Source organism: Clarias gariepinus, chromosome 4 (assembly GCF_024256425.1).
Source record: "Clarias gariepinus isolate MV-2021 ecotype Netherlands chromosome 4, CGAR_prim_01v2, whole genome shotgun sequence".
Lineage (NCBI taxonomy): Eukaryota > Metazoa > Chordata > Actinopteri > Siluriformes > Clariidae > Clarias > Clarias gariepinus.
Genome location: NC_071103.1, coordinates 41,995,001 through 42,021,470, shown reverse-complemented (window position 1 = coordinate 42,021,470; position 26,470 = coordinate 41,995,001). Strand labels below are relative to the sequence as shown.

Below are 26,470 nucleotides of genomic sequence, written 5' to 3'. Positions count from 1 at the left end.
TGTGTGTGTGTGTGTGTGTGTGTGTGTTGCAGTGACTCAGTCGTCTGGGTTATATATAATTCAGACCACACAGACTAAAGAGGAAACTGATGCCTACACTGATTTAACATTCTCACAGTGTCTGAAGATGGGCTGAAATCTAACTCTACACACTGACGGAGGAGGACACGGATTTATTTTACATTTCATTTTAATAAAAAGTAAATGCACATGGTAAATATATATAATATACAGTAAATAGACTGTAAATTAAGTGCTCGTGTGTGTACTGGGGTTGTGTGCAATAAGACTAGACCTGCAACAGAATTTATTAGTTGACAGATTGTGTTTAATTGCAGTCGAGCTTCAATGTTTCATCATCACTCCACCGGCAGCAGTAACATTTATTATAACGAGTAATGTTTCAGATCATGTTATTTATTTAAAGACAGTTACTGCCTTTTCTGCCTCAAAGTGTCTTCCTTCATTATTAAACTGTACAGTCCATCCGGACAGTATTCCCAGCGCATGACTTCTTCCACATGTTGTTATGTCACAGCCTTATTCTAAAATGGATTAAATTAATGTTTTTCTCAGAATTCTACACACAACATCCCATAATGACAACATGAAAAAGTTTACTTGAGATTTTTGCTAATTTATTAAAAATAAAAAAATTGAGAAAGCACATGTACATAAGTATTCACACCCTTTGCAAAATTGAGCTCAGGTGCATCCTGTTTCCCCTGATCATCCTGTTCCCCCTGATTATCCTTGAGATGTTTCTGCAGCTCCACTTGTGGTAAATTCACTTGATTGGACATGATTTGGATCATACCATATGGGCCTGATTGCTGGATTGCTGCAGAGATGGTTACCTTCTGGAAGGTTCTCCTCTCTCCACAGAGGACCTCTGGAGCTCTGACAGAGTGACCATCAGGTTCCTGGTCACCACCCTCACTAAGGCCCTTCTCCCCCGATCGCTCAGTTTAGATGGCCGGCCAGCTCTAGGAAGAGTCCTGGTGGTTTCGAACTTCTTTCACTTACGGATGATGGAGGTCACTGTGCTCATTGGGACCTTCAGAGCAGCAGAGATCTTTCTGTAACCTTCCCCAGATGTGGGACCTTATATAGACAGGTGTGTGTCTTTGCAAATCATGTCCAATCAACTGAATTTACCACAAGTGGACTCCAGTTAAGCTGCAGAAACATCTCAAGGACGATTAGGGGGAACAGGATGATCAGGGGAAACATGATACGCCTGAGCTCAATTTTGCAAAGGGTGTGAATACTTATGTACATGTGCTTTCTCAATTTTTTTCTTTTTAATAAATTTGCCAAAATCTCAAGTAAACTTTTTCATGTTGTCATTATGGGATGTTGTGTGTAGAATTCTGAGAAAAACATTAATTTAATCCATTTTAGAATAAGGCTGTGACATAACAACATGTGGAAGAAGTCATGCGCTGGGAATACTGTCCGGATGGACTGTAAGATTAAAAATATTTCGAACATGAAGGACACTACTGAAGACCTTGGCGTGACCTTGACCATGTTTAGATTTGCTGTAGAATCTAAAAGAAGACGAGCTGGAAGCCTAATGCCTCCACTACCTGCTCACATGGGCTGAAGATGGGCTAGCTGGGTGGTCTCACACTGTGAACATCTACACCTGTACTTGGTGCTGTTGTTTCAGAGAGTAAGCCTGCCAGTGTGTGTGTGTGTGTGTGTGCATTAATTTTGCCTTGCGGTATTGTTGTTTAAGGAAAATGTCCTCTCACTCCGTCCGTGGTGTGTCTGTGCTGATGTGATGTCCAGGAGGTTTGCAGCCTGAACTTACAGTCTGTACACCCGTCAGTAACAGACATACCTGACACATCTGGACTCGATCATTAACATAAGTGCAGGGTGTCCACATACTTTCGAATAGCATTTAGACATTAAACATGAATTTGACTGGAGATCCTTTACATCTCACACACTACACACACACACATGTACAGAGCTCTCAGAGGATTACCTGCTCAGGTGTGTTCTGATGGTGCAGACCTGGACTAAAGACACACAGCCCACCGTTACGCCTCACCCCTACAGTCTGGGGTTCAAATCAAACCCACGTCCAACCTCGGGTGGGTCTGATCCTGTCGGGTCACGTTAGGGTCACACAGGTGTTTATCATCCAGGAGTCATTTATTTCATTTAAACCCATGTTTAGGGAGTATACACAGCATGCTGTGTGTGTGTGTGTGTGTGTGTGTGTGTGTAGTGTCACTCACTCATCTTCTACAAAAACAGGAAAAAAACAATTCCAAGACAGATAGAGGTGTTCTCTCTCTCTCTCTCTCTCTCTCTCACACACACACACACACACACACACACACAGGGTCAGGTGACTCTGAATGCCACCATATGGAATAGTTTTATATTTTTATACAGTTTTATCCATGTGATCTGTGACTGATTTATAACACTACTGCTCTTTACAGTCTCCTATATCACTGTGTATCACGTCACATGACCGCGTCACATGACATGACTGTACAAAAACAAATCAGCACTTCCGGGTTTCACCACCACACCGCTGATTGGACGGTTAAAAATCGGGTCACCATGGCAACCAAGTTAACCAGAAAGCACTTGAGAGCGAAATAAAATCTGAAAACTAACTGAAATCTGTGTGATGTGTTTTTTCTGTGAGAAATGTTTAACACACATCAATCGCTAAAGTTTTTTACAAGCTGAGCTCGCCACGAGCCAATCAGAGACAGGGGGCGGGAACACAGAAGCCAATCGGAGACAGGGGGCGGGAACACAGGAGCCAATCAGAGACAGGGGGCGGGAATACAGGAGCCAATCAGCGCGCAGGGTGGGTTTTAGGCAAAAACGGGTGGGAAAGTAACCAGATATAAGCGGGTGACGCTGTTGTTTTTTGACGCGCCGCCATTTTGTCTCCCAGAGCCGGTGTGTGTAAGAGTGTGTGAGTAAGAGTGTGTGTGTGTGTAAGAGTGTGTGTGTGTGTAAGAGTGTGTGAGGGACTCGATCCGCCTCCCTTCCTGTGTGTGTGTGTGTGTGTGTGTGTGTATCAGCCCGGGGTTTCGTAGCTCAGCGCTGAGTGACCGCCCCCCCCTCTCTCTCTGGTGTGTGTGTGTGTGTGTGTGTGATTAGAGATGTCCGCTCCGGAGTACTCGCCTTTCTTCGCCGTGATGGGAGCCTCAGCCGCCATGGTGTTCAGCGGTAACTATACACACACACACACTGCTATACCAACACACACTCAGCGTTGTGTTATTACTTTACGTGACGTCATCGTCCGTTAATCCCTCTCAGGTGAGCGCAGCGGCGGGAAACTCATCCGTGACGTCATAGCGTTAATATTAATGAGGGGGTCATTAGAGAGAGAGAGAGAGTGTGTGTGTGTGTGTGTACAGGATCACTGACACTGGAGACTCCTTCCCTCTCAGGGATGAGATGGTGCACCTGCTGTGTTACCATGGAGACACACACTCTCACACACACTCTCTGCCCTTACATGAGGGACATTGTGTGAGGACATGAACCGAGCAGCGGTATGTGAGTCACGCGTGTGTCCTGGAGACACTCTGAACCCGTCAGTGTGAGTGGGAGGACGAGTGAGACGAGTGTCCAGACTGTGTCCTGAGATTCAGTGGAGACGTGACACACAGTAAGGGGGACAGTAACGAGAGGAAGAGGGAGACACTGAGTTGTACAGTTTGTTTTTTAAAGCAGCCGAGAGGAATCATAAATAAATAAATAAATAAATGTTTAATGTCTATTTATGTAATATTTTACTTCACTTGTGTCTCTTTTATAAGAGTTTTATTGTTTTTGTATTAAATATGATTATAGAGTTGGAGGTTGGTGATATTTATGGGAAAATGTTTCTCAAAAATAATTTCAGTCTCTTCAGAGTCCTCCACGGCAAGGTGTTAGATTAGTGTGTGTGTGTGTGAGACGAGAGGACATGTATATTAGTTTAAATGTGCTGAGGAAGTAGTTTTCCTCCTTGGGTGTGTGTGCACAAGCAAGCTTGCACCCAGTCCGCCTGTGTGTGTGTGTGTGTGTGTGTGCACAGCTGCATCATCACAGGAAGTGAGATTAAAAGAGACAGACAAACACACACACACTTCAGTTGTCACATGATGCATGTGGGAAATTAGTCATTCACACACACTGGTCTTTCTCTCACACACATCTGTAGGGGGCAGTGACACACACTTTCACAGGACCAGTGTCTCTGCATGGGGACGGGGGACACCAAGGACAATCCGGTACCATATCACCATATCTGGGTGATGATTAAATGTGTATTGTAAAGAAAGGCTGTGTGTGTGAATAGGGTTAGAACTGCAGTGTCTTTTAATACCCCAAACAAACATGTATTACTAATAATAAAAAATAAAAATGATTTCACACACACACACACACACACACCTCAGCATGTCATCTGTGGTTCCCATGAGCTGTTTTTCACTGTTCTCTCTGTGTGTGTGTGTGTGTGTGTGGTGTGTGTGTGTGTGTGTAGCCCTGGGTGCGGCCTACGGCACGGCGAAGAGCGGCACTGGGATCGCGGCGATGTCTGTGATGCGTCCTGAGCTGATCATGAAGTCCATCATCCCCGTGGTCATGGCCGGAATCATCGCCATCTACGGGCTGGTGGTGGCGGTGCTCATCGCTAACAACATCAACGCCGACCTCCCGCTCCACAAGTGAGTCTCACACACACACTGCACAATGGGAGAGGGCGCTTCGGAAAGTAATGGCACCCCTCACCGAGTCTGTTGTGTACGTGTGTGTTTAGGAGTTTTCTGCACCTGGGGGCGGGGTTGAGTGTCGGCCTGAGCGGATTGGCCGCCGGATTCGCCATCGGCATCGTGGGGGACGCGGGAGTGCGCGGGACGGCACAGCAGCCGCGCCTCTTCGTGGGCATGATCCTCATCCTCATCTTCGCCGAGGTGCTGGGGCTGTACGGCCTCATCGTCGCCCTCATCCTCTCCACCAAATAGAGCTCCCAGCATGCACTGGGGTGGGGGGGAGGGGCGACGGGCTGTGTCTCAACGTTTACCACCACACACACTCCGTCTCTCTCTCTCTCTGTGTGTGCGTGTCTCTTTATGGGAATTATTTTTTTATTTCTCACACTCCTGATTGTGTGTGAGTGAAAGTGTTTTTATCCAGTGGTTTTATTTATATGTACACAATGTGATAGAAACATTACACCTATAATTCATTATTATTATTATTATTATTATTATTATGAACTGTAATGGTGTGTATCGCAGTGTGTTTCTCTGTACTGATGATAGATTGTATTAAAGGTGTGTGTGTGCGTGCCTTTCCCAGGCTCACACAATAAATTTACACGTTTAACTGTGCTCAGGTGTCTCTTTGATACGCGCACACACACAGAGCTCTCCCACGGCTGTGTGTGTGTGTGTGTGTGTGTGTGTCACACAGTGTTGTTGTAATCGCGTGGTTTTTATGGTCTGTTGGAAAACAAGCCGATCACATGGTCTCACAGGACAAATGCAGACCTTTTGACCTTTCCTGTATTATGGTCACACTGGCAGTAAAGGTCGTAGGTCACTGATACACCTTACTGTTCCCAGGTTCTTATGTAGTACCAGGTTCTTATGTAGTACAGTGGCTCGCCTAACAAAACCTAAGATGCCAGCAGAGAGTATCCCCTCAGTTTAGAAGTGAAGATTTTATGGACTTGTTTAATAAAAAAATTATAATAGGCGCTATAGAGCCTATTATGGAGTAGGTCGTGTTTTGTCGGGCTCTCGCTGAACAATAACATTTAATATGTTAAAATACTTTTTTTAATTTCTAGTTTATTTCATTAATTGGTCAGTAATACGTAGTCATAACTTCGTGACAAGTTTAGTAGTTTTTTTCGGTGTCGGCTATGGCTGCGAGCTTAAGAAAATACAAATTCAGCGGATCATCGAGCACTAGGCCCAGCACACCCTCGGCCCTCAGCCCCGTTAGTGAGCCGAGTTCAATTCTTATGTCCCTCAAGAGTGACATTATAACTGTTATTAAGGAAGAATTGAGAAGTGCACTGGCCGAAGAACTGAACTCCATTAAGGGTGAGTTACAGACACTCAAGACCGAAATCACCAATTGCGTTGCGACAACCCGCGCAGAGATGGACCAGATTAAGGCTTCTGTGTGGGACATGGAGGGCGGACTGTCTACATGGTCGGATGAAGTGGTCTCAATGCAAACTACTATAACGAGCCTGCAGGCCGAAATGCCCGAACTGAAAGCCAGGTATGATGACATGGAAGGGAAAATGTGGAGATATAACATTCGAATCCTGGGCGTTCCGGAAGAACCGGGGTCAAGCTCCACCGCGTCTGTCTCTAAAGTACTGACCGAAGTTCTGCAGATGGACAAGGACCTCCTTATTGACCATTCGTATAGAAGTTCTGGGCCCAAGAAGCAAGGAGGGAAACCGCGCACCATTGTGGCCAAATTACACTACCATCAGGACTGTATGGAGGTACTGCGCCGTGCTCGGTCCCGAGGTCCACTTCGCTTTAACGGGGAGCAAATAGCTATATTTCCCGATTTCACCCCGAGTGTGGCCAAGGCTCGTGCGGCATTTACCGGGGTTAGAAAGCTCTTACGAGGACAGGACGGTGTGCGCTTCGGCATTTTGTATCCTGCACGACTCCGTATCACCTATAAGGGCGAGGACAAGATGTTCACTGATCCGGATAAAGCCATGCACTACGTTAAGCACAGTGTTATTACTTCTGCAGAAGCCAGTCCTTAACTCCTGAAGAACGTTCATATTTCCTATCGTTGGCACATGGACAGTAAACACAGTACTGACCGGGGTAAACTACAGTGTTATATTACAAGTTAGTGTAGTTATGTTGAAGTTTCTGTTTTAGTTTCAGTACAAAGTTTTTTGTAATTAACGCTTTATAACCATAATAAGGATGATGTTGACTAGTTAATGTTTAGACTTGTTTATATATTTTATTGTTACGAGCTTATAAGATGGTTCAGTCAGAGCCTGATTTTGGCTCAGTAGGATCCAGATAAGCACAGTGTGTGGATTTGTTGGTGTGGGTTGGGTTAATCACCTGGGTTTAATGGGTGATTGGGTTAGGGTTCAGGCCAGTCAGCAGTACTTTTTAAAAAAATCTCTCTCTTTTTTTTCTTCTTTCTTTCTTTTTTCCTGGCTCTATTCTATTTTGTGTAAATCTGCAGCTTCACTATTGCTATTAACTTTTCATGACAAAAACAGGCGTTTCTTTTAGACAGACTAATGGATGTTTGATCAGTTTTGTTAGTTGGAATGTTAAATCCCTTAACCATCCTGTAAAGAGGAAAAAAGTCCTCATTCATTTGCAACACCACAAAGCTGATATTGCTTTTTTTCAGGAGACCCATTTACGCACATGTGACCAATCTAAATTAAGGGAGGGGTGGATCGGACAAGTATATCACTCCAACTTCCGCTCAAAGGCCAGGGGGGGCTGCTATCCTGATTAATAAAAACTTACCATTTGTAGCAACTACTGTAGATGCAGATACTGCTGGCCGCTATATTATTGTAGTTGGGCAAGTATACGGGCTCCCACTTATTCTAGCCAATGTGTATGCACCCAATTGGGATGATGAAGGTTTTTTTGTTAACTTTCTGTCTCGGATCCCAAATATGACAACCCACCACCTTATCATAGGAGGTGATATAAACTGCGTTCTTTCCACTGTGTTAGATCGCAGTTCCCCCAAAAAAACGCCCAAATCCAAATCAGCAAAAGTGATACAAAGTTTCCTGGAGGCTTATGGATTGGCAGATGTTTGGCGTTTTCGAAATCCTACTACAAGAAAATACTCATTTTATTCTCCAGTACATTATACTTTTTCACGCATAGATTATTTTCTTGTAAATAAAAGGCTTCTGCCTCTTGTAACAGATTCGGATTATAAAGCCATAGTGATCTCAGACCACTCTCCACTGACTCTGTCAATCCATATCCCCAGTGCAGGGCCTAACTATCGTCCTTGGAGATTTAACTCCTCACTTCTGTCAGATGAGAAGTTTGTGAGCTTTATGAGTTCAGAGATAGAGTTTTTTTTAAATGTCAATCAAACTCCAGGTATGTCATCTTCTACAGTTTGGGAATCCTTAAAGGCAGATTATTTCTTTTTGTGCAAAAAAAAGGAGACCAGGGAACAATTTACAAAATTACATTTACATTTACATTTAGGCATTTGGCAGACGCTCTTATCCAGAGCGACTTACAAAAAGTGCTTTAATGTTTACAACATTGGATACATAATTAGCAGGTAAGATAAAGGAATTGGATTCAATATGCAGTGTGTCACCTACACCAACCATACTCAAACAACGCTTATTATTACAAGCGGAATATAATTTAATTTCGACAAAACAAGCAGAATATCTGGTTTTAAAATCACGCTCCTCATTTTATGAGCACGGGGAAAAAACGGGTAGACTGTTGGCCGATCTGTTGCGCCAGCGCTCGGCTAAACAAGCTATACCTGAAATTAAAAATGATCATGGTATCAAGTGTACTGATAATTTAACTATCAATAGCTGTTTCCTACACTATTATAAATCACTATTTACTGCTCCTTCAGCTGTTGACACCTCGACATTAGAGGCCTTTTTTCAAAATTTAGGTATTCCTACAATTAGTGCAGATACAGCATTACAATTAGATGAGTCTATATCTGATACAGAAATAGCCCTAGCAATCCAAAGTATGCAATCTGGTAAATCACCTGGACCAGACGGATATCCTTCAGAATTTTTAAAAACCTTTTCCAATCAGCTCTCTCCTCTGTTGGCGTCAGTTTTCCGAGAAAGCTTTTCTTCTGGTTCATTACCTCCAACTATGCGGCAAGCAGTTATCTCCTTAATTTTAAAGAAAGAAAAGAATCCTCTTGACTGTAGTTCATATCGTCCAATTTCATTGTTGAATACAGATACGAAAATCTTAGCAAAAGTTTTGGCCCGCCGTCTGGAGAAAGTTATGCATTGTGTTATTTCACCTGATCAAACAGGCTTCATAAAAAACAGATATTCTTTTTTTAATATTAGGCGCCTGTTCAATGTTATCTATAACCCATCTCTATCTGACACTTTGGAAACAATTATTCCCCTCGACGCGGAAAAAGCATTTGATCGAGTGAATTGGGATTTTCTTTTTTACACTCTTGGTAAATTTGGTTTCGGCCCTAAATTTATATCATGGATAAAAGTGCTATACTCATCCCCACTGGCTGCCGTTCGGACAAATAACAACTTATCCCCTTTCTTTGAGCTTCAGCGTGGTACTAGACAGGGGTGTCCTTTGTCACCTCTTCTCTTTGCTGTGGCTATTGAACCATTGGCTATCGCATTAAGGGAAAATGCCAATATTAAAGGTATCTCTCGTGGGGGAGTGGAACACAAAGTTTCCCTGTATGCTGACGATATGCTGCTTTTCATATCCGATCCTCCCCATAGCCTACCAAAACTCGTGGATTTACTGAAAGACTTTGGTGAAATATCTGGCTACAAGGTTAATCTACAAAAAAGTGAAATGATGCCAATTAAAAACAATATAGCACAGTTTCCTGATTCAACCCCCTTCAAGATTAGTCCCAGAAAAATCAAATATCTAGGAGTTTGGGTAACACACAACCATGCAGATCTATACAAGGCGAATTATCAGGTTCTACTTTCCAAAACAAAATTAGACCTTGAAAGATGGGACTTGCTACCTCTCTCTTTGGGCGGAAGAATAAACACAATTAAAATGAATCTGTTTCCAAAATTCCTGTACCTATTTCAGTGTCTTCCAATCTTTTTAACAAAATCTTTTTTCAATAACTTAAGTAGTCAGATTTCTACTTTTATCTGGAATAAAAAACAACCACGTATTAAACAAAGTATCCTACAGAGGCCCCGTGAATCGGGAGGAATGGCACTTCCAAACTTTCTTTATTATTACTGGGCTGCTAATGTAAGGGCAATGTTATTCTGCCATTCCCAGGACACATTTGTATAGATATCTCCAGCTGAGGAATTTCATTTCCTGTAACTCTGACTCCTTCCCTTTGTCTCCTTCTCCATCCCTTTTAGATTCTGTTTATAGCTGTAAACCAGATGCCAAACAGATGATTAGTGCTGTATACAAGTTATTAAACACAAGTAACTCAGACACATTAAATACACTTAAAAGCAAATGGGAAAATGATATAAAAGAACAAATTTCAGATAAACTGTGGCAAAAGATAATACATAGAATTTACTCATCATCAGTTTGCCTCAAACATACAGTCATTCAGTTTAAAATTGTTCACCGGCTTCACTGGTCCAAGGTAAAACTGGCAAGGATTAGAGAGGACTTTGATCCCACATGTGACTGATGTAAGCAGGAACCAGCTACGCTACTACATATGTTCTGGACATGCCCAAAGCTATACAATTTTTGGAGTTTTATTTTTGATACCTTGTCAAAAATATGCCAAATACCATTAAAACCATCCCCATTTATTGCACTTTTTGGTGTTGACTCAAGTGGTGTCCGCTTGAATGATGCCAAGGCCAAAATGATCGCCTTCAGCTCCTTTCTCGCTAGGAGACTGATCCTGTTTAGATGGAAGGAGTCGTTGCCACCAGTGGGTACTCGCGGGATTAAAGAGGTCTTGTATTTTCTTCATCTAGAAAAGATTCGCTATTCTATAAAGGGATCCACTCAGAAATTTTATGATACCTGGCAACCATTTATAAGCCATTTTGAAAATATAGATGCAAATCAATTAGATCTGTAATAAAAGATTGCTTTTTTAGTTTTTGTTTTTAATACTTTCCTTCTCTTCCATTTCTTTTTGATGTGCAATTTATTCATTTTTTCCCCCTTTTTCCTGCTGACCGGCTTTTTTTTTTTTTTCTTGCTTTTTTTTGTGGGGTGGGGGGTGGGGTACAGTTAGGAAAAAAATAGTGTATAATGTATGTATGTATATGTAACTTGTTAATATTTTCAATAAAAAAGACTTTGATAAAAAAAAAAATCTAATTTGGACGCGAATGAAATAACAAATTATAGACCGATTTCAAACCTTCCGTTCAAATCAAAAATATTAGAAAAAGTAGTATCAGCTCAAATATGCACATTCTTGCAGGAAAACAACATCCTAGAAGAATTTCAGTCAGGTTTCAGGCCCCATCATAGTACAGAAACTGCACTAGTTAAGATTGAAACGACTTGTTTTTAGCTTCAGACCAAGGCTGCATCTCAATTCTAGTCTTACTTGATCTAAGTGCTGCATTCGACACTATAGATCATAATATTCTCATAGATCGCCTACAAAATCATATAGGTATTCAGGGGCAGGCATTAAAATGGTTTAGATCATACCTGTCTGATCGATACCATTTTGTAGATCTAAATGGAGAACCGTCTGATGTAATGCCAGTGAAATATGGGGTCCCACAAGGGTCAGTTTTAGGACCTCTCCTGTTCTCAATATACATGCTTCCCTTGGGAAACATCATTAGAAGGCATGGGATTAGTTTCCATTGTTATGCTGACGATACCCAATTATACATCTCAACACAACCAGACGAAATACCCAAGTTGTCTAGATTAACCGAGTGTGTCCAGGACATAAAAGATTGGATGACCAATAACTTTCTTTTACTAAATTCAGATAAGACAGAGATATTACTCATCGGCCCAAAAACCAGCACACAACAGCTTTCACAATTCAGCCTGCGTTTAGAAGGATGTACTGTTACTACCAGCTCAACAGTAAAAGACCTGGGCGTGATATTAGACAGTAACTTGTCCTTTGAAAATCATATTTCCAACATCACAAAAACAGATCTTCTTACAAATATCGCCAAACTTAGGAGCATCTTATCCGTATCTGATGCAGAAAAGCTAGTTCATGCATTCATGACCTCCAGACTGGACTATTGTAATGCATTACTAGGTGGTTGTCCTGCATCCTCAATAAACAAGCTACAGTTAGTCCAAAATGCAGCTGCCAGGGTTCTCACTAGATCCAGAAAATATGATCATATAACACCTATATTATTATCCCTGCACTGGCTACCTGTTCAATTTAGAATTAATTACAAAATAGTATTACTTACATACAAGGCTTTAAATGGTTTAGCTCCCACATACCTAACCAGTCTTCTGATACGCTATAATCCACCACGTCCCTTAAGATCACAAAACTCCGGACTTCTTGTAATTCCCAGAATTACAAAATCTACAAAAGGGGGTAGGGCTTTTTCATATTTAGCTCCAAAGCTTTGGAATAGCCTTCCAGACAGTGTTTGGGGCTCAGACACAGTTTCCCAGTTTAAAAATAGACTCAAGACGCATCTCTTTATTCTGGCATACGCGTAACTCATCCCATAACCTCATACTCCAGTACACCTATCCTGAATGGCAACTACGCTAATTCTCTCCATCTGTTCTGTATTTTTCTACCCATCCCGAGGCATCTGGAGATTGTACCAGCTTCAGTAGACAAAGGCCAACCCTGCGAGGATCCTGAGGCATCCAGAGAAGGACCTGCTCCAGCTGGATTCTGCTTTATGATGGTTGGAGCTACACATCCTGCTCCTGTGCTTCCAGTGATCCAGACCCCATCTGCCCTCTGCACCTACTGACTCCCTGTGCTGAACTGGACTTCATGTTAATCTACACAACTTCTGATATATTGAACTTTCACCTGCACAACACACGATGTTATTTCTATCTGTTATCACCCAGATGAGGATGGGTTCCCTGTTGAGTCTGGTTCCTCTCAAGGTTTCTTCCTATTGCCATCTCAGGGAGTTTTTCCTTGCCACTGTCGCCGTCACCCTTGGCTTGCTCATCAGAGACATTTCATTCATCATTCATTCATCTAATTATTATCTAGACACATTTGTCTCACACATACACACTTCCAAATATTTTCTTTTCTTTTCTAAAAAAAAAAAAATTATTTTAATTTTTTTTTGTGTAAAGCTGCTTTGAGACAATGACCATTGTTAAAAACACTATATAAATAAAATTGAATTTAATTAAATTGACTGTGATGTCAGTTCACGCGCTTCCCTCCAAAAGTATTGGAACAGTAAGGCGTGGTCCTTCGAGGTTCTGCTCTACACTGGACACGATCAGGACGGAGATCAAAGGAATGAGGCGGTACATCAGACCTCCGCCTTTCATCTCCTGATACTTATTTACATCCAGACGTCTAACAGAGAGTTCTCATACACAGACATAGAGGAACCTTGAGAACCTAGTAGGGACTGTTGAAGGTGCACCTGAAGAACAATAACACACTTCAACTCTTTATTATAAACCTGTCTTTATACACACACACACACACACACAGTCCTGCTGCTGTACGATGCTCCGTCACTGCAGTGATGATGATGATGATGATGATGATGGGTGTGTCAGGGCTCCAGGCTGCTCAGCACGGCGTCTGCGATGGTCCTGATGGAGCTGTAGGTGGCGCTGTGTGGAAACGCCTGCAGGAAGTCACGACCCTCCTCCACACTCGCACTCAGGAGAGGGTCCAATGGCACCGAGCCTACACACACACATACACACACTTTTATATATTCACTCATGTGCAAAAGTTTGTGCCCCCCATGTTGTGGGTACGGACCTAGGTACTTTGATCCTGTGAGTTTGGCGAGTTCCTCTCCTCCTCCTCTAGAGAAGATACTGGTGCACTCCTACACACACACACGTAATGCAGTGGATTTTCTCTGATTATTGTTGTCCAGGTGTGTGTGTGTGTGTGTGTGTGAGAGACTCACAGTGCAGTGAGGACACACAAATCCGCTCATGTTCTCCACGATGCCTAAGATCTTCACTCCTGTCTTCTTACAGAAGGTGATCTCTCTCCTCACGTCTCCTGTAGACACCGCCTTATACACACACACACACACACACACACACACACACACACACACACACACAAGGTGGAGTAAACACAACTGTAGGACATTACACTGTGTGTGTGTGTGTGTGTGTGTGTGTGTGTGTGTACCTGCGGTGTGGTCACCAGGACAGCTCCGTCCACTCTGTGTCTCTTCAGTCCCTCCAGGACGGCCAGGTGCTCGTCAGACGTCCCAGGGGGCGTGTCCACCAGCAGCACGTCCAACTCGCCCCACGCCACATCACTCACAAACTGACCAATCAGAGCTAGAGAACACACACACACACACACACACACACAGTGAGAGAGGTACTACAGGACACACGGGGCGTGGCAGAATGAGGTGAGAGGTCAGAGGGCAGACCGGTCTTTTTGGGTCCTCTCCAGACAATGGCGTCGTCGGGGTCGTCCAGCAGGAAGGAGATGGACATGAGGGACAGACGGTCCACACACACGGGGACCCAACCCGCGTCACACTGATGGACCTCCTGCTTACTCACACCTAGCATGCGCGGGATACTCGGGCCACACAGGTCCACGTCCAACACGCCCACCTGTACACACACACACACACACACACACACACACACACACACACACACAGCCTGTTAGAATATAAACCTTATCTCAGTACTGACAAATCACCTAACTCACTGACCTGTGTGTGTGTGTGTGTACCTTCTTCCCTGAGTGTAGGAGAGCGAGGGCTAGCTCAGTGGTGACGGTGCTCTTCCCAACTCCACCTTTACCCGACAGAACCAACACCACATGCTGCACCTTCTCCAGATTCCCCCTGTCTGAGACAGAGACAGACAGAGACAGGGAGACAGAGGAGTGATTCGTTCAGTCTCCCGTGTGGTGTATCGTACTGTAGGTTCTGTACAGTTTTATTTTATCTGTCTCGAGTCGTTGGTTCATCACGTGACGGCCCGTGAACTTAACCCATGTGTTCTGAATTCATAATCTATTTTTCTTGTACCATTTGTTGTGATCAGTGTTTGTGTATCTCACAGATCCGAGTCAGTAAAATGATCCGAGCCTCCCGTCTGGTCCCATGAGCTCATGAGGTTAAATATGTCTGGACACTTAATCGTTCTGATCTTATCGAGAGTCTCCACACATCAACCCCATACAGAACGTTCCATCTGTCTCCATCTAACCCTGTCCTCCACAGCTTCCCCCGTCACTCCGTCCTCCAGCGCGTCCTTTCTCAACACACCCATAAACCTCCTCCTGGTCCGTCCTCTTCTCGCGTCCAAACCATCCTAATCTGTCCTCTCTAACTTTGTCCCTGAACCGTCCTACCCTGCGCTGTCCCTCTAATACAGTCATTCAGTCCCGAATCCAACCGCAGCGTCTTCAGCTCTGCATCCTGTCAGCGGTGACGTGTCCAATCCGTCCAACATCACTGGTCTCAGTCCCGTCCTGTCTCAGAACACCCCCCCCCCCCTTCACTTATTATTTTACTACAGAACCTGAAGAACCTCCCTGAGGAGGGAACAACAACAACAACAACAACAATAACTATTTTATTTAGACACGATAAACACATCTTTAACATATATTCAATATATAAATAATGGGAGAATATGATCAGAGAGCTGTTCAAGTTAAACCGGGACTCCTGGCTGCACTCCTACCTCACTCCTGAGGTACTGGCCGACACTACTGCGCATGCGCGGCGTCTCAGCACCTTTTATTAATTTAATACAGAGTTACAGATATAAACGAGTGAGAGTAAATAAACTGCGCTGAGACAGAGTCACCCTGCAGTGTGTCTGATCTAACCCTCCACACACACACACACACACACACACACACGAGAGAGGGATCAGACTTCACTCTTACCTCCACTCACCTCCATCACTTCCGCAGTCCTGTGACGTAACCGCGAACACGCACTCTGATTGGCTGAGAGCCGATAGGCTTCTTCCTCGCGCTCTTCCAGGCTGCGCGTGTTGCTGCCCCCTGGTGTCCATCCTGAGTCAGTGCCATGACGTGTGCGTTTCACACACACACACACACACTGGGGAGATGTGGAAACACTGAGGATCCCAGGGTGTGTGTGTGTGTGTGTGAAATGTCCTTCAGGGTCTATAATAATAATAATAATTATGATGATGATGATGATGATGATGCAGTATATCAATCAGACGTCCATCTTCCCCAGTGATATAAAGTATATACCCCCCTGTGTCAGTGTGTGTTACAGTGATATAAACAGTGGTGAGTACCGCTCCGGTCCGCTAGGGGGCGGGCTTTACCCCAGTCTAACGACCAATAACCCGCAGGATTCACAGCGCGGACACGCGGAGGATTAAAGAGCCGCGGTGGAGCCCCGAGTGCGGCGGAAACGCCTTAACGCGCTGGTAATTACGCATGCGCAGTGAGGAGGACTAACAGGTGCGCGCGCGCGCGCGTGTATAGCGCGGGTCTAACCTCAGCATGTCGGAGTTACAGTTAAAGCGAGCCCCCTCCTGGGAGATCTCAGACTCGGACCCGGAGGACCAGCCCGGTACCGGTACCGCCGAACCCGGTACCGATACTACAGAACCCGAGGACGAACCCGGTACCGATACTACAGAACCCGAGGACGAACCCGGTACCAGTACTACAGAACCCGAGTACCAGCCCGGTACCGGTTACACAGAACCCGAGTACCAGCACGGGACCGGTTACACAGAACCCGAGTACCGGCCCAGGACCGGTTACACAGAACCCGAGTACCGGCCCAGGACCGGTTATACAGAACCCGAGTACCAGCCCGGTATCGGTTACACAGAACCCGAGTACCAGCCCGGTATTGCAGAACTACAGGAGCAGCCTGGTACCAGTACCACCGGACCAGAGGAGTGGCCCAGTACCGCGTGGGTCCAGGAGACACAGAGCACACCACGGACACCATGGAGTCAGAGCACTCCGCGCTGGGAGGAGCCTGCCCCTGTCCCCGCCCCTGTCCCCACCCCCAGGGGTGTGAGGAGATGTGCAGTGGGGGGGAGAGAGAGACTGAAAGAGGAGCAGAGGATGAGGAAGGAGGAAGCGGAGAGAATCAAGAAACTCCAACCAGAGGAGTATTTAAAGACCGTCACCGTCAACATCCACCCAGGTACCCTTCATCATCATCATCATCACACACACACAGAATAACCCACACCACTTAGAGTGACCTGGATGACGTCAGGGGCGTGTCTAGGGTTTTCAGTTAAGGGGGGCTCAGCCCCCACAGATGTTTAACACACATTAGACTTGTTCAGAATCAGAACTCCAATGAGTCTCTTCTCCATCACACACACACTGTTTACTGTAGAAACCCTTTTCTATGTTCAGGTACAACCAGAACAATGTAACCAAAAACAAGCATATAACTATAAACTTACACTGATTATAAATATAAACACCACACCTGTGAGACTGGACGATGGAATAAACTGTGTGGGGGCCAATAATATCAAACATTTATCTGTTCGTTCTTTAACAATACTGCTGCTTTCTGCTGGAAACTGACAGACATAAACAATGTGATAAATAGTTTCTGATGCAGTGACTTCAGTCAGCGTTGGGAACCCAGTGTTAATGTTCCTGAGAGGCCGCGCTTCCAGAGAACTGAACAGAGAACCGGAGATGGAGGGGTTTATAGGTCACATGACAGTCGGTCTCCAAATGAGCAGCAGGTACGAACAGAACGTCTTTAGTTTCATGTGACTTTAAAACCTTCCATCTACAGTTAAATATAAATATTAAAACTTTGATCATCATGTTATCTAGTTTAATTTAGTGTTTTATCTACATAAATAAGACAGTAGGTTCTCTGTTCAACCCCTTAACACTTCACAGCTACTCGGCTATTTATTCTAATTCATTAATATAAACAAACATTGTTATAATGTAATTAAACAAAGCATCTTTTTAATATCATCTTTTTTTTGTTTTTATTCAAAAAAAAAGTAACTATTTCTAACTCAAGGTGACAAACACCCTACTCTAAGACTAATAAATGTATTTTACCATTTGGGACATTATTTAATACAATAGAATATTTATTAGATTAGAGGAGGATTTCTCTCTCTCTGTAAATCACACTGCTGTGTAGTTAAAGCGAGGGCACTGAACGCTGTCTGTCACTAGTGTTAATCATTAATGTGTAGAACTCTATGGTCGTAATGATGCCCTGACACAACCCTCAGGGGCGGACTGGGACCAAAAAGTGCCCCTGGACTTCCTGTCCCACCACATCACACCATAATACACTGGCTCATTAATGTAGAGATACATTTTTAACACCAGTTACTAGTATAAAAATATAACACAATACAGTAATCAATGTTATTTAAACATATTATTTAAAGTTTACTGATCACTAAATTACAGATTACTGATGGGTTATATTAGTAAAACTAAGATACAGGAAAGAACATCCGTTCCACCCATACACACGTGTAGTCAGATTGTTCCACTGGGGTGAGACTGTGCCAGGTGGAGGTATCACACTAAATCACACTAACTACACTAATCTGAATAACTGTGAATTTACATTTAGCAGACTCCCTTATCCAGAGCGACTTACATTTTTATCTCATTACACATCTGAGCAGTTGAGGGTTAAGGGCCGCGCTCAAGGGCCCAACAGTGGCAACCTGGTGGTTGTGGGGTTTGAACCTGGGATCTTCCGAACCGTAGTCCAATGCCTTAACCACTGAGCTACCCCTGGCCCTGTGCTTTTTAACACCCTTGTGACTTTAATAAGAGACAATGCACAGAATATTTTCTAACAGACAGTAAATGATACATTTCGGCAGTATTGTCTTGTATCTTTAGAAATAAATAAATAAATAAATCACAATACTGCTGAAATGTCTCATTTTGCTGTCACACTGTTTCTAAGCCTCCTGGGTCTCTGTGAGACTGGAGCTACTGGACACTGAAAATATTGTCTTTATACATAGTTTTATATGTCGTTTGTCTTATTGTTCTGTCCTTTGTTTCTGTGTTTGACTAACATCACCCGATATACGTTCAATGATACGTTTTCAATTTTAATTCAATTTTATTTGTATAGCGCTTTTAACGATTTACATCATCACAAAGCAGCTTTACACAATCAAAAGAATTAAGTTTGTATGAAATGTGAATGTGTATGAATCAAAATTATATGATTGTCCCTGATGAGCAAGCCTAGGACGAGGGCGACAGTGGCAAGGAAAAACTCCCTGAGATGGTAATAGGAAGAAACCTTGAGAGGAACCAGACTCAACAGGGAACCCATCCTCATCTGGGTGAAAACAGATAGCAGGGATTGATGTGCATAATAATATGCGAGACTGAAAGTTCAGTATAAGAGGAGATGTGTAAGATTAAAGTCCAGTTTGTTCCTGAAGGCTCAGGTAGACTGTGAAAAATTCCAGTCCTGAACTATTGAGCGACTGAAGTCACAGGTCCTCAGAGAACAGCTGTCTGCATCAGTCGAGGACAGGACCACCTTCATGGAAAAGTGGAACCAACCCCAGTCACCACACGCATTCCAGGCAGACCACACGGGGGCATCCATGTGATAAGATCTCCAACCAGAAGCAGGACTCCAGGATGAGTTAGAGAGGTCCAGCGGGCAGAGGGGGTCTGGATCACTGGCAGCTCAGGAGCGACATGTATAGCTCGACAGAGAGATAGGTAGAGGAACAAGGAGAGAGAGAGAGAGAGAGGAGAAAAGGAGAGAGCAAAGAGATGGAGAAATAACAGTTAGGTATGGTAATACGTTTTCATTTATGTTTTTGTATTGTGTTATATTTTTATACTAGTATGTGTTTTTAAAGATGAATCTCCACTTTACTGATCCAGTGTGTTGTGGTGTGAGATGTGCTGGGCTGCTGGATCCAGTTATAGACAGAATCTGTTCATTTAAAGCTTTTTCTTATTTTCACGAAACTTTCAGCTTCACTTTTTTTTTCTTCCTCCTTTTCATTCATGGAAATTATTATTAATTTGTTCAGAGAAATTGTCTGTATCGATCAATATCTCTCCCTCTGTAAATTAAAAGTGAAGGGGGGGGAGGGGGAGGGGCTCCAGTGGCTGGGTCGTACATAATTAATGACACTTTATTGGCTTAGTGCAAAGTTCTATTAATATTAAACAAACCTATTCCAGAGTTTCTCAAACTAGTCTCAAACTAATGTACACTTCAACTCATTTCTTTACTAAGACACTCACTGTCCACCTCGGCATACATGTGGACGATGGACTGTTGGAAACGTTGTTGAGAAAGAAGAATGTGACTTAATGTGATTTTTCATACAAACCTAAATAATTCTTTTGATTGTGTAAAGCTGCTTTTCAACAATGACAATTGTTACAATCGCTATACAAATAAAATAGAACAGAACAGAACAGAACAGAACAGAATAGAATAGAATAGAATAGAATAGAATAGAATAGAATTGCCCAGATGAAATGTATACGTGGTATGTGTAGAAATCCGTAGCTGAAATCTTCCAGGCGAGGGTCCCGGATTGTGGACCGGTTAGAGTTCTGTTCAAGTGGGCTTTATTCTTGCCAGAAAATAAATGGCACATGACCTTCAGTACGTTCTACACCTTCTCCCCATCTCTTCTGCTGACTTCACCCCCAACCACAACAATCGCCACCTCATCAGTGGCAGGTGCATTAAAAGATTCATGATCACCAGCAGGTGTCGTCGGCTCGAATTATTAACTCGTACAGATCGGTTTAAGTTCTTTCCCGAAATATCATTGATCATAACAGATAACAGAGTTGGACTTAACACACAGCCCTGGGGTGTCCCGTTGTCTACCTTACACTGGATTACTCTGCGCCGTCTTCACCTGGATCGTTCTTCTGTTCAAAAAGTCTATAATTAAACATGTTCCCGCCAGTTTCCATCATCTTCATTTTGATTAGCAGTCCCTCTTTCCACTGAATGATGATCTGCTAATCAAATGAAGATGAATTATTATCACAGTACAGCGGCATAAACTTAATGATGACGTCTGTGACGGAACTACCTGTTCAAACTGACTTTGTTAATAAAGTGTTAGGACAGGTAAGCTTTAATTAATTGCTCTGTGTGTGTGTGTGTGTTTGTGTGTAGCATTGCTGCAGGACTCCGGGTGTGAGGTGTTGTTGAGTACGCTGACATTTTTGGAGTGGAGGAACCGAATAGAGGAGCACGACCTCACACACTCCATCAGCTGGAGCAGATCACTTCCTGTAACCACCACCTCTTCTTCTTTATACACACACACACACACACACACACACACTGCGCCACACTAGGGACGATCTGTTGCTATAGAAACGTATGGTAGTGAGCACACCTGTGGTTCATGCTGCAGGCAGGGCGGAGCTACCGGGGGTGTTATATGAGGTAATTCAGATGTTCTGACCAATCAGCTGCGAGCTCTCAGACTCACCGTAGTGGTAATAGTCTCTCCACGTCCTGCGCTACACGCTGCCAAACACCTGCAGCAGGAACCACGCTGTACACCACACCTACACACTGACTGCACTACAGATCACTGTGTGTGTGTGTGTGTGTGTGTGTGTGTGTGTGTGTGTGTGTGTGTGGGAATTGAGGATGAAGACAGCAGAGTGCTTGAAGAAGATCAGATACTCATGGTGGTCACACAGATGGACTTCATGGACATGATGATCTCCATCAGACAGGTAACACTACACACACACACACACACACACACGGCTGTATCTTAGATCCCGCTCTATTAGCACTTGCGTTCATGTTAGCAAGCTGTAACCCGTTCATCCTTGTCTCTTGTGGGCGTGGCCTGTGTCTATCTCGTCCTGATGAGACCCAGCAGTAGGTGTGTGTGATCTGTATGGAAACTGTTAGCTAGCTTAACATGCCATGTGTTAGATTAGCAAATTAGCATGTCATAGTCAGTCAGTGCGACCCTAACCCTAGTGTGTAGAGAGACTGAGTGAGTGTGAGAGTGTGTGATGCGTTTCCTGTCGTCCCTCTCAGGCTCTCATTGGTCAGACGGAGGAGGCGGAGTCTCTGTTTCACCCCCTGAGTGCATACCTGAACAGGAACACGGGGGCGGTCGTTTCACTGCTGGTGACCGGGGGACAGCTCTGTCGGTACACACACACACACACACACACACACACACACAGTCTTCACTTATGAGGTCTAGTTACGTACAGTTAAACAAAACCGTGTGTGTGTGTGTATGTGTGTGTGTGTGTGTGTGTAGCGAAGTCTCGTCTGAAGCTGATGATGGTGATGATGAAGACGAGGTGTGTCCACGGTCTCAGTTTGGGCTCCAGCACACCGACATTGAGGAGGTCAGAGGTCATAGTGATGACATCATCATTTCGAACAAGGCACCACTCCATGTGTTTGGATGAGATTTCAATTGTGAAATGAATTAGCATGCTTACGCTAAAAGGTGAAACAGGAAGTTAGCATGATAGCAGATTATCAAACAAGTTACATCAGCAAATCATGCTATGCTAGTTAGCATAACCATTGTGGATATTTAGCACATTAGCATGTTAACCCACTTCGCCTGCTCGTTCTAATGCTGGTTAGATCCATAACACCGTCGCTAGCTTTACTCCTGTTAACGTTAGACCGCTAGGTTTTTGTAGTAATTCAGATATAATTCAAAATTAGCTGCTAAGCTAATAACTTCCTGTTCCTATGTCTCTGGTTGTGGTGAGGGCTTCACCGTTAAACTTTAACAATCAGTGTTAGGACGAATGTGTGTGTGTGTGTGTGTGTGTGTGTGTGTACAGGTGCTTGTGTACCTACAGCTCTACAAGAACGTGACAGTCCACTTCCTGGTAGACTGGCAGGAAGTCACGAATCACATGTGCGCTGTTACCAACGCCTTATCTAAACGCCCCATTAGGTCAGTGTCTCACACACACACACACACACACACACACACACACACACACACACACACACACACACACACACAGGTGTAATTGGAGTGTGTGTGTATGTGTGTGTGTGTGTAGAACTCTGCGGCAGACTTCTGATCTGGGGTTCTGTGTGACCGGCTCGTGGGCAGCGGGAGTGCGTGTGGATCGTAGTGGGCGGGGCCTCTCTCGGGTGTGGACGCGACAGATACACCAGCTACACCGGGTCAGTGCTGCCATGGCAGCGGCTGTGACAAATGCCTACCCCTCCCCCCGGCTCCTTTTGAAGGTAACGTTAGTCCAGGGCTCACTAACTAGGGCTCACTAACTAGGGCTCACTAACTAGGGCTCACTAACTAGTGATTTCATATCACACTGAAATGCTAAATGTTGCTTCTGAGTGACCAAACCTCTGTCTCTGTCTCTGTCCCATCAGGCCTATAAGAAAGTGGTGACGGAGGACAAGCAGCGATTTTTATTGGCCGATCTCACTGCGAGAGGCGGGACTAAAGAGAGGCGCCTCGGCCCTCAGCTGTCGAACCGCGTGCACCGGTTGATGACATCACAGAACCCTGGGCAGATCCTGGACGAGGGGTTCGTGTGAACTACAGCCGGATTAATAGAAAGATCATGGACTGGGGGAACACTCTCACTCTCTCACACACACACACACACACACACACACACACACACACACACACACACACACACACACACACCACTGTATTGAAGTTTATCATGATTAAGCACCTAATATTAAATCCTCACGCCGTCATTAACACTCGTGTAGTTCCGTGCTGTATTGTGAGCAGAACCTTCCAGTGTTACACTCCAGTCCAGACGTATGTGGACAGTGAGACAGTGTGGACAGTGAGACAGTGTTGGTGTTGGTGCGTCTGTGACCTTAGTGTTTAGGATTTACAGACATGTGTTACTACATCTCTCTCATCAGTAACTGGACAGTTGGGGAAGTTACTCAGAATAAATAATCTACTACAAATTTTAAATTGTAATTAACCATCACGTCTCCATCACTGATTATTACATGTCGAAGGTGATCAGATTACTAATTACGTTATTTTCAAGTTACTTTGGAACCATCTGTCACTGTGTGCACCTGTAATGGGCTGGGCCTCAATCTGTTGTCGCTCCTCACTCACTACATAGGCTCCCTACATAGGCGCCTCCTCCTCTTTCAGCAGGTGGCCAAAGAGGCGTGGCCACCAAATCGGGCCGACTGGCGATAATTGATATTAACGGTCTCGCACTTTCTCCGCGTTTAACCCCCCAGCTCCGCCCCCCTCGCCTCGTGTCCGTGTGTGTGTGGTGTCGCCCCTGCACACAGTGAACATGTTACAACATCAAAGGTAAAACTACAAAGCTCCCTGACGACTGATTACAGCGCACGCGTTAAAACCTGATGTTTAAATACATTTTGATTAAGTGTTAAACGCCACAGTGTTGTAATGTGAGTAACGTGATGTTATTGACGTTGTTAACTGTAATTAAATCACGTGTTTACGATGTAATGTGTTATATTACTGCGTCATCAGGACAGGTCATTAGATTACAGTTACACATTATACACAACTCTCAGAGAGACTCCATGACAAGCTGTGCTCACTGTGTGTCTCTCTCTCTCTCTGTGTCTCTGTCTCTGTGTCTCTCTCTCTCTCTGTCTCTCTCTCTCTGTCTCTCTCTGTCTCTCTCTCCCTGTGTCTCTCTGTCTCTCTCTCTCCCTCTGTCTCTCTCTCCCTGTCTCTGTCTCTCTCTTTGTGTCTCTCTCCCTGTCTCTCTCTCTCCTTGTCTCTCTCTCTGTGTCTCTCTGTGTCCCTGTCTCTCTCTCTCTGTTTCTCTCTCTCTCTCTCTGTCTATCTCTTCTCTTCTTGTTGTTTCTTGGACCCGCAGTAATGTTACTGATCCTTCTGTGTGTGTGTGTGTTGACTCAGCTGTTCCAGGATAAGGTCATTACACAACACTTTCTTCTCCAGCGTTCCTCTGTTTATCTCCTCACTCTGAGTCTTAGATCAATGCGATATTCACTGTGTGTGTGTGTGTGTGTGTGTGTGTGTGTGTGTGTGTCACATGTGTCCCGGGTTCGACCAGGTTACATCAGAGAGCTGCTTTATTCTGTACAGAAGGTGATTGATTTCTGTAACAGCAGAATAACACACACACACACACACACACACACACACACACACACACACACACACACACAGTGTTTATTACTTGTATTCCAGACACGTCAGTATAAATGTGTGTAGATACAGTTTGGTCTCTTTGCTGATAATAAACAGAGAACATCAGACACATCGAGCGGTGTGTGTTTGTCCCTCTCGAGGAGTGTGTGTGTGTGTGTGTGTGTGTGTGTGTGCATTGTTTAGGTAAACTGCTCTGTGTGAGTGTGTGTAGTGTTTGGATGCCGCTATAAGCAGATGACAGTGTGACCTCTGGACTGCTGGACAAAAGCACTGTTCTGATGAGACCGGGTTTACTAATCACACACCCACACCTACACACACACACACCTACACACACACACACTATTACTGCAGTGATAGAATTTCCCCTCATTATTATTATGCAGTGTCAGGGTGGTGTAGTCACTGTGACCCCCCCCAGGTCCTGTGTGTGTGTGTGTGTGTGTATACCCCCTGCTCCAGGGCTCCTGTGATAGGCTCCGCCCCCGTCAGTGTGTGTTATGACCACAGTTAATTCACCAATGACGTCACTCGTTATAAACCAGAGCAGTGTGTGTGTGGGGGGGGACCTGAGCCCGCCTCCCGATGGGACTAATCCAGTGTGAGGACATTCCGCCGGTCACGTGACCGCACGGACGCGCGTTAAACCGCTCGGGCTCCGGACACAGCGCGGAGCAGCCAATCAGCGCGCGCGGTGCTGACTCAGCGTTGGTCATGTGACTCGAAAGGGCACGTGACGTTTGGAGTGTTGTGCGGCTGCGCAGAACTAAACTCAATAACAGAAACTGAGAAACACAGCAAGGAGTTTATTCTCACACACACACACACACACTCCCTCTCACACACACACACACTCGGGGGAGAATGGCGGTGCCGGCAGAGAGAGGTAATGTACCAGTGTTAATCACGTGACTGTGACTGGATTCAGAGAGTGTGTGTGTGTGTGTGTGAGAGAGAGAGATTACAGACTGTACATCATTAATAACACACACACACACACACACACACACACACACACACACACAGGGGTGTACCTGTGGGTCCTGGAGTGTGTGTGTGTGTGTGTGTGTGTGTGTGTGATATTACTGAGTTCCTGATACTTTACTGATACACCCACAGTGGTGATGTTTATTCCTGTGATGATGTGATTATCTGTATTAATAATCAGAGGTTTATTCTGTACATCACTCAGAACTCTGTCATGTCAGAGCACCAGAAACCAGGCTCACACACATTCTGAGAGTGTGTGTGTGTGTGTGTGTGTGTGTGTGAGAGTGAACGAGTCACACATGTTCCTGAGCTCTCCTGAACGAGTCACACATGTTCCTGTGTGTGGGAGTGAATTATGTGAATTAAGTTTGTTTATGAATAATAATGATGACGGAGATGCGCGCTGCTCAGGAACAATGTAACTGTGGAGTTAGTTTGTAGTGTTT

At 44.5% G+C, this 26,470-nt stretch overlaps 4 protein-coding genes across 6 annotated transcripts in view; 3 read left to right on the top strand and 1 right to left on the bottom strand.

Moving 5' to 3' along the window:
• Nucleotides 1–2,894: 2,894 nt before the first annotated feature.
• Nucleotides 2,895–5,372, top strand: atp6v0cb (ATPase H+ transporting V0 subunit cb). 3 transcript variants are annotated; one of them, XM_053494621.1, is made up of 4 exons: nucleotides 2,895–2,956; nucleotides 3,145–3,213; nucleotides 4,523–4,706; nucleotides 4,799–5,372. In XM_053494621.1, exons 2-4 carry the CDS (start codon nucleotides 3,147–3,149, stop codon nucleotides 5,001–5,003), a joined length of 456 nt encoding a protein of 151 aa, XP_053350596.1. In that variant the 5' UTR covers nucleotides 2,895–2,956; nucleotides 3,145–3,146; the 3' UTR covers nucleotides 5,004–5,372. The 3 variants fall into 3 exon arrangements, with proteins under 3 accessions (XP_053350596.1, XP_053350597.1, XP_053350600.1); XM_053494622.1 differs by having other exon boundaries at nucleotides 2,898–2,940; XM_053494625.1 differs by lacking the exon at nucleotides 2,895–2,956 and adding an exon at nucleotides 2,997–3,006.
• A 7,951-nt stretch (nucleotides 5,373–13,323) lies between these two features.
• On the bottom strand, nucleotides 13,324–15,695 carry nubp2 (nucleotide binding protein 2 (MinD homolog, E. coli)). Its single transcript, XM_053494689.1, has 7 exons — nucleotides 15,576–15,695; nucleotides 14,614–14,732; nucleotides 14,300–14,489; nucleotides 14,047–14,201; nucleotides 13,814–13,924; nucleotides 13,660–13,729; nucleotides 13,324–13,581 (listed from the first exon to the last, which is right to left on the bottom strand). The coding sequence occupies exons 3-7, from the start codon at nucleotides 14,442–14,444 to the stop codon at nucleotides 13,445–13,447; spliced, it is 618 nt and encodes a 205-aa protein (XP_053350664.1). The 5' UTR covers nucleotides 14,445–14,489; nucleotides 14,614–14,732; nucleotides 15,576–15,695; the 3' UTR covers nucleotides 13,324–13,444.
• A 524-nt stretch (nucleotides 15,696–16,219) lies between these two features.
• LOC128519855 (probable crossover junction endonuclease EME2) lies at nucleotides 16,220–23,521 on the top strand. The gene is made up of 8 exons (XM_053493771.1): nucleotides 16,220–17,041; nucleotides 21,035–21,153; nucleotides 21,520–21,609; nucleotides 21,926–22,041; nucleotides 22,158–22,248; nucleotides 22,702–22,817; nucleotides 22,930–23,119; nucleotides 23,267–23,521. The coding sequence occupies exons 1-8, from the start codon at nucleotides 16,381–16,383 to the stop codon at nucleotides 23,432–23,434; spliced, it is 1,551 nt and encodes a 516-aa protein (XP_053349746.1). The 5' UTR covers nucleotides 16,220–16,380; the 3' UTR covers nucleotides 23,435–23,521.
• A 2,329-nt stretch (nucleotides 23,522–25,850) lies between these two features.
• Nucleotides 25,851–26,470, top strand: part of mfsd1l (major facilitator superfamily domain containing 1-like) — a 13,024-nt gene continuing 12,404 nt past the window's right edge. Inside the window, exon 1 of the mRNA XM_053493592.1 lies at nucleotides 25,851–25,920. Within this exon, the coding sequence (XP_053349567.1) occupies nucleotides 25,899–25,920 (22 nt within the window). The 5' untranslated portion in view covers nucleotides 25,851–25,898. The remainder of the gene's footprint in view (nucleotides 25,921–26,470) is intronic.

Bases quoted from the DNA above. Each gene is read 5' to 3' on its own strand.
- atp6v0cb (XM_053494621.1), top strand. From the start codon at position 3,147: ATGTCCGCTCCGGAGTACTCGCCTTTCTTCGCCGTGATGGGAGCCTCA. The intron at 3,214-4,522 runs GTAACTATACAC...GTGTGTGTGTAG, and splicing joins AGCCGCCATGGTGTTCAGCG to CCCTGGGTGCGGCCTACGGC. The intron at 4,707-4,798 runs GTGAGTCTCACA...GTGTGTGTTTAG, and splicing joins GCCGACCTCCCGCTCCACAA to GAGTTTTCTGCACCTGGGGG.
- nubp2 (XM_053494689.1), bottom strand. From the start codon at position 14,444: ATGCTAGGTGTGAGTAAGCAGGAGGTCCATCAGTGTGACGCGGGTTGG. The intron at 13,925-14,046 runs GTACACACACAC...TGTGTGTATAAG, and splicing joins TCCTGGTGACCACACCGCAG to GCGGTGTCTACAGGAGACGT. The intron at 13,582-13,659 runs GTCCGTACCCAC...GTGTGTGTGTAG, and splicing joins CACAGGATCAAAGTACCTAG to GCTCGGTGCCATTGGACCCT.
- LOC128519855 (XM_053493771.1), top strand. From the start codon at position 16,381: ATGTCGGAGTTACAGTTAAAGCGAGCCCCCTCCTGGGAGATCTCAGAC. The intron at 17,042-21,034 runs GTACCCTTCATC...GTTTGTGTGTAG, and splicing joins CACCGTCAACATCCACCCAG to CATTGCTGCAGGACTCCGGG. The intron at 22,818-22,929 runs GTCAGTGTCTCA...GTGTGTGTGTAG, and splicing joins TTATCTAAACGCCCCATTAG to AACTCTGCGGCAGACTTCTG.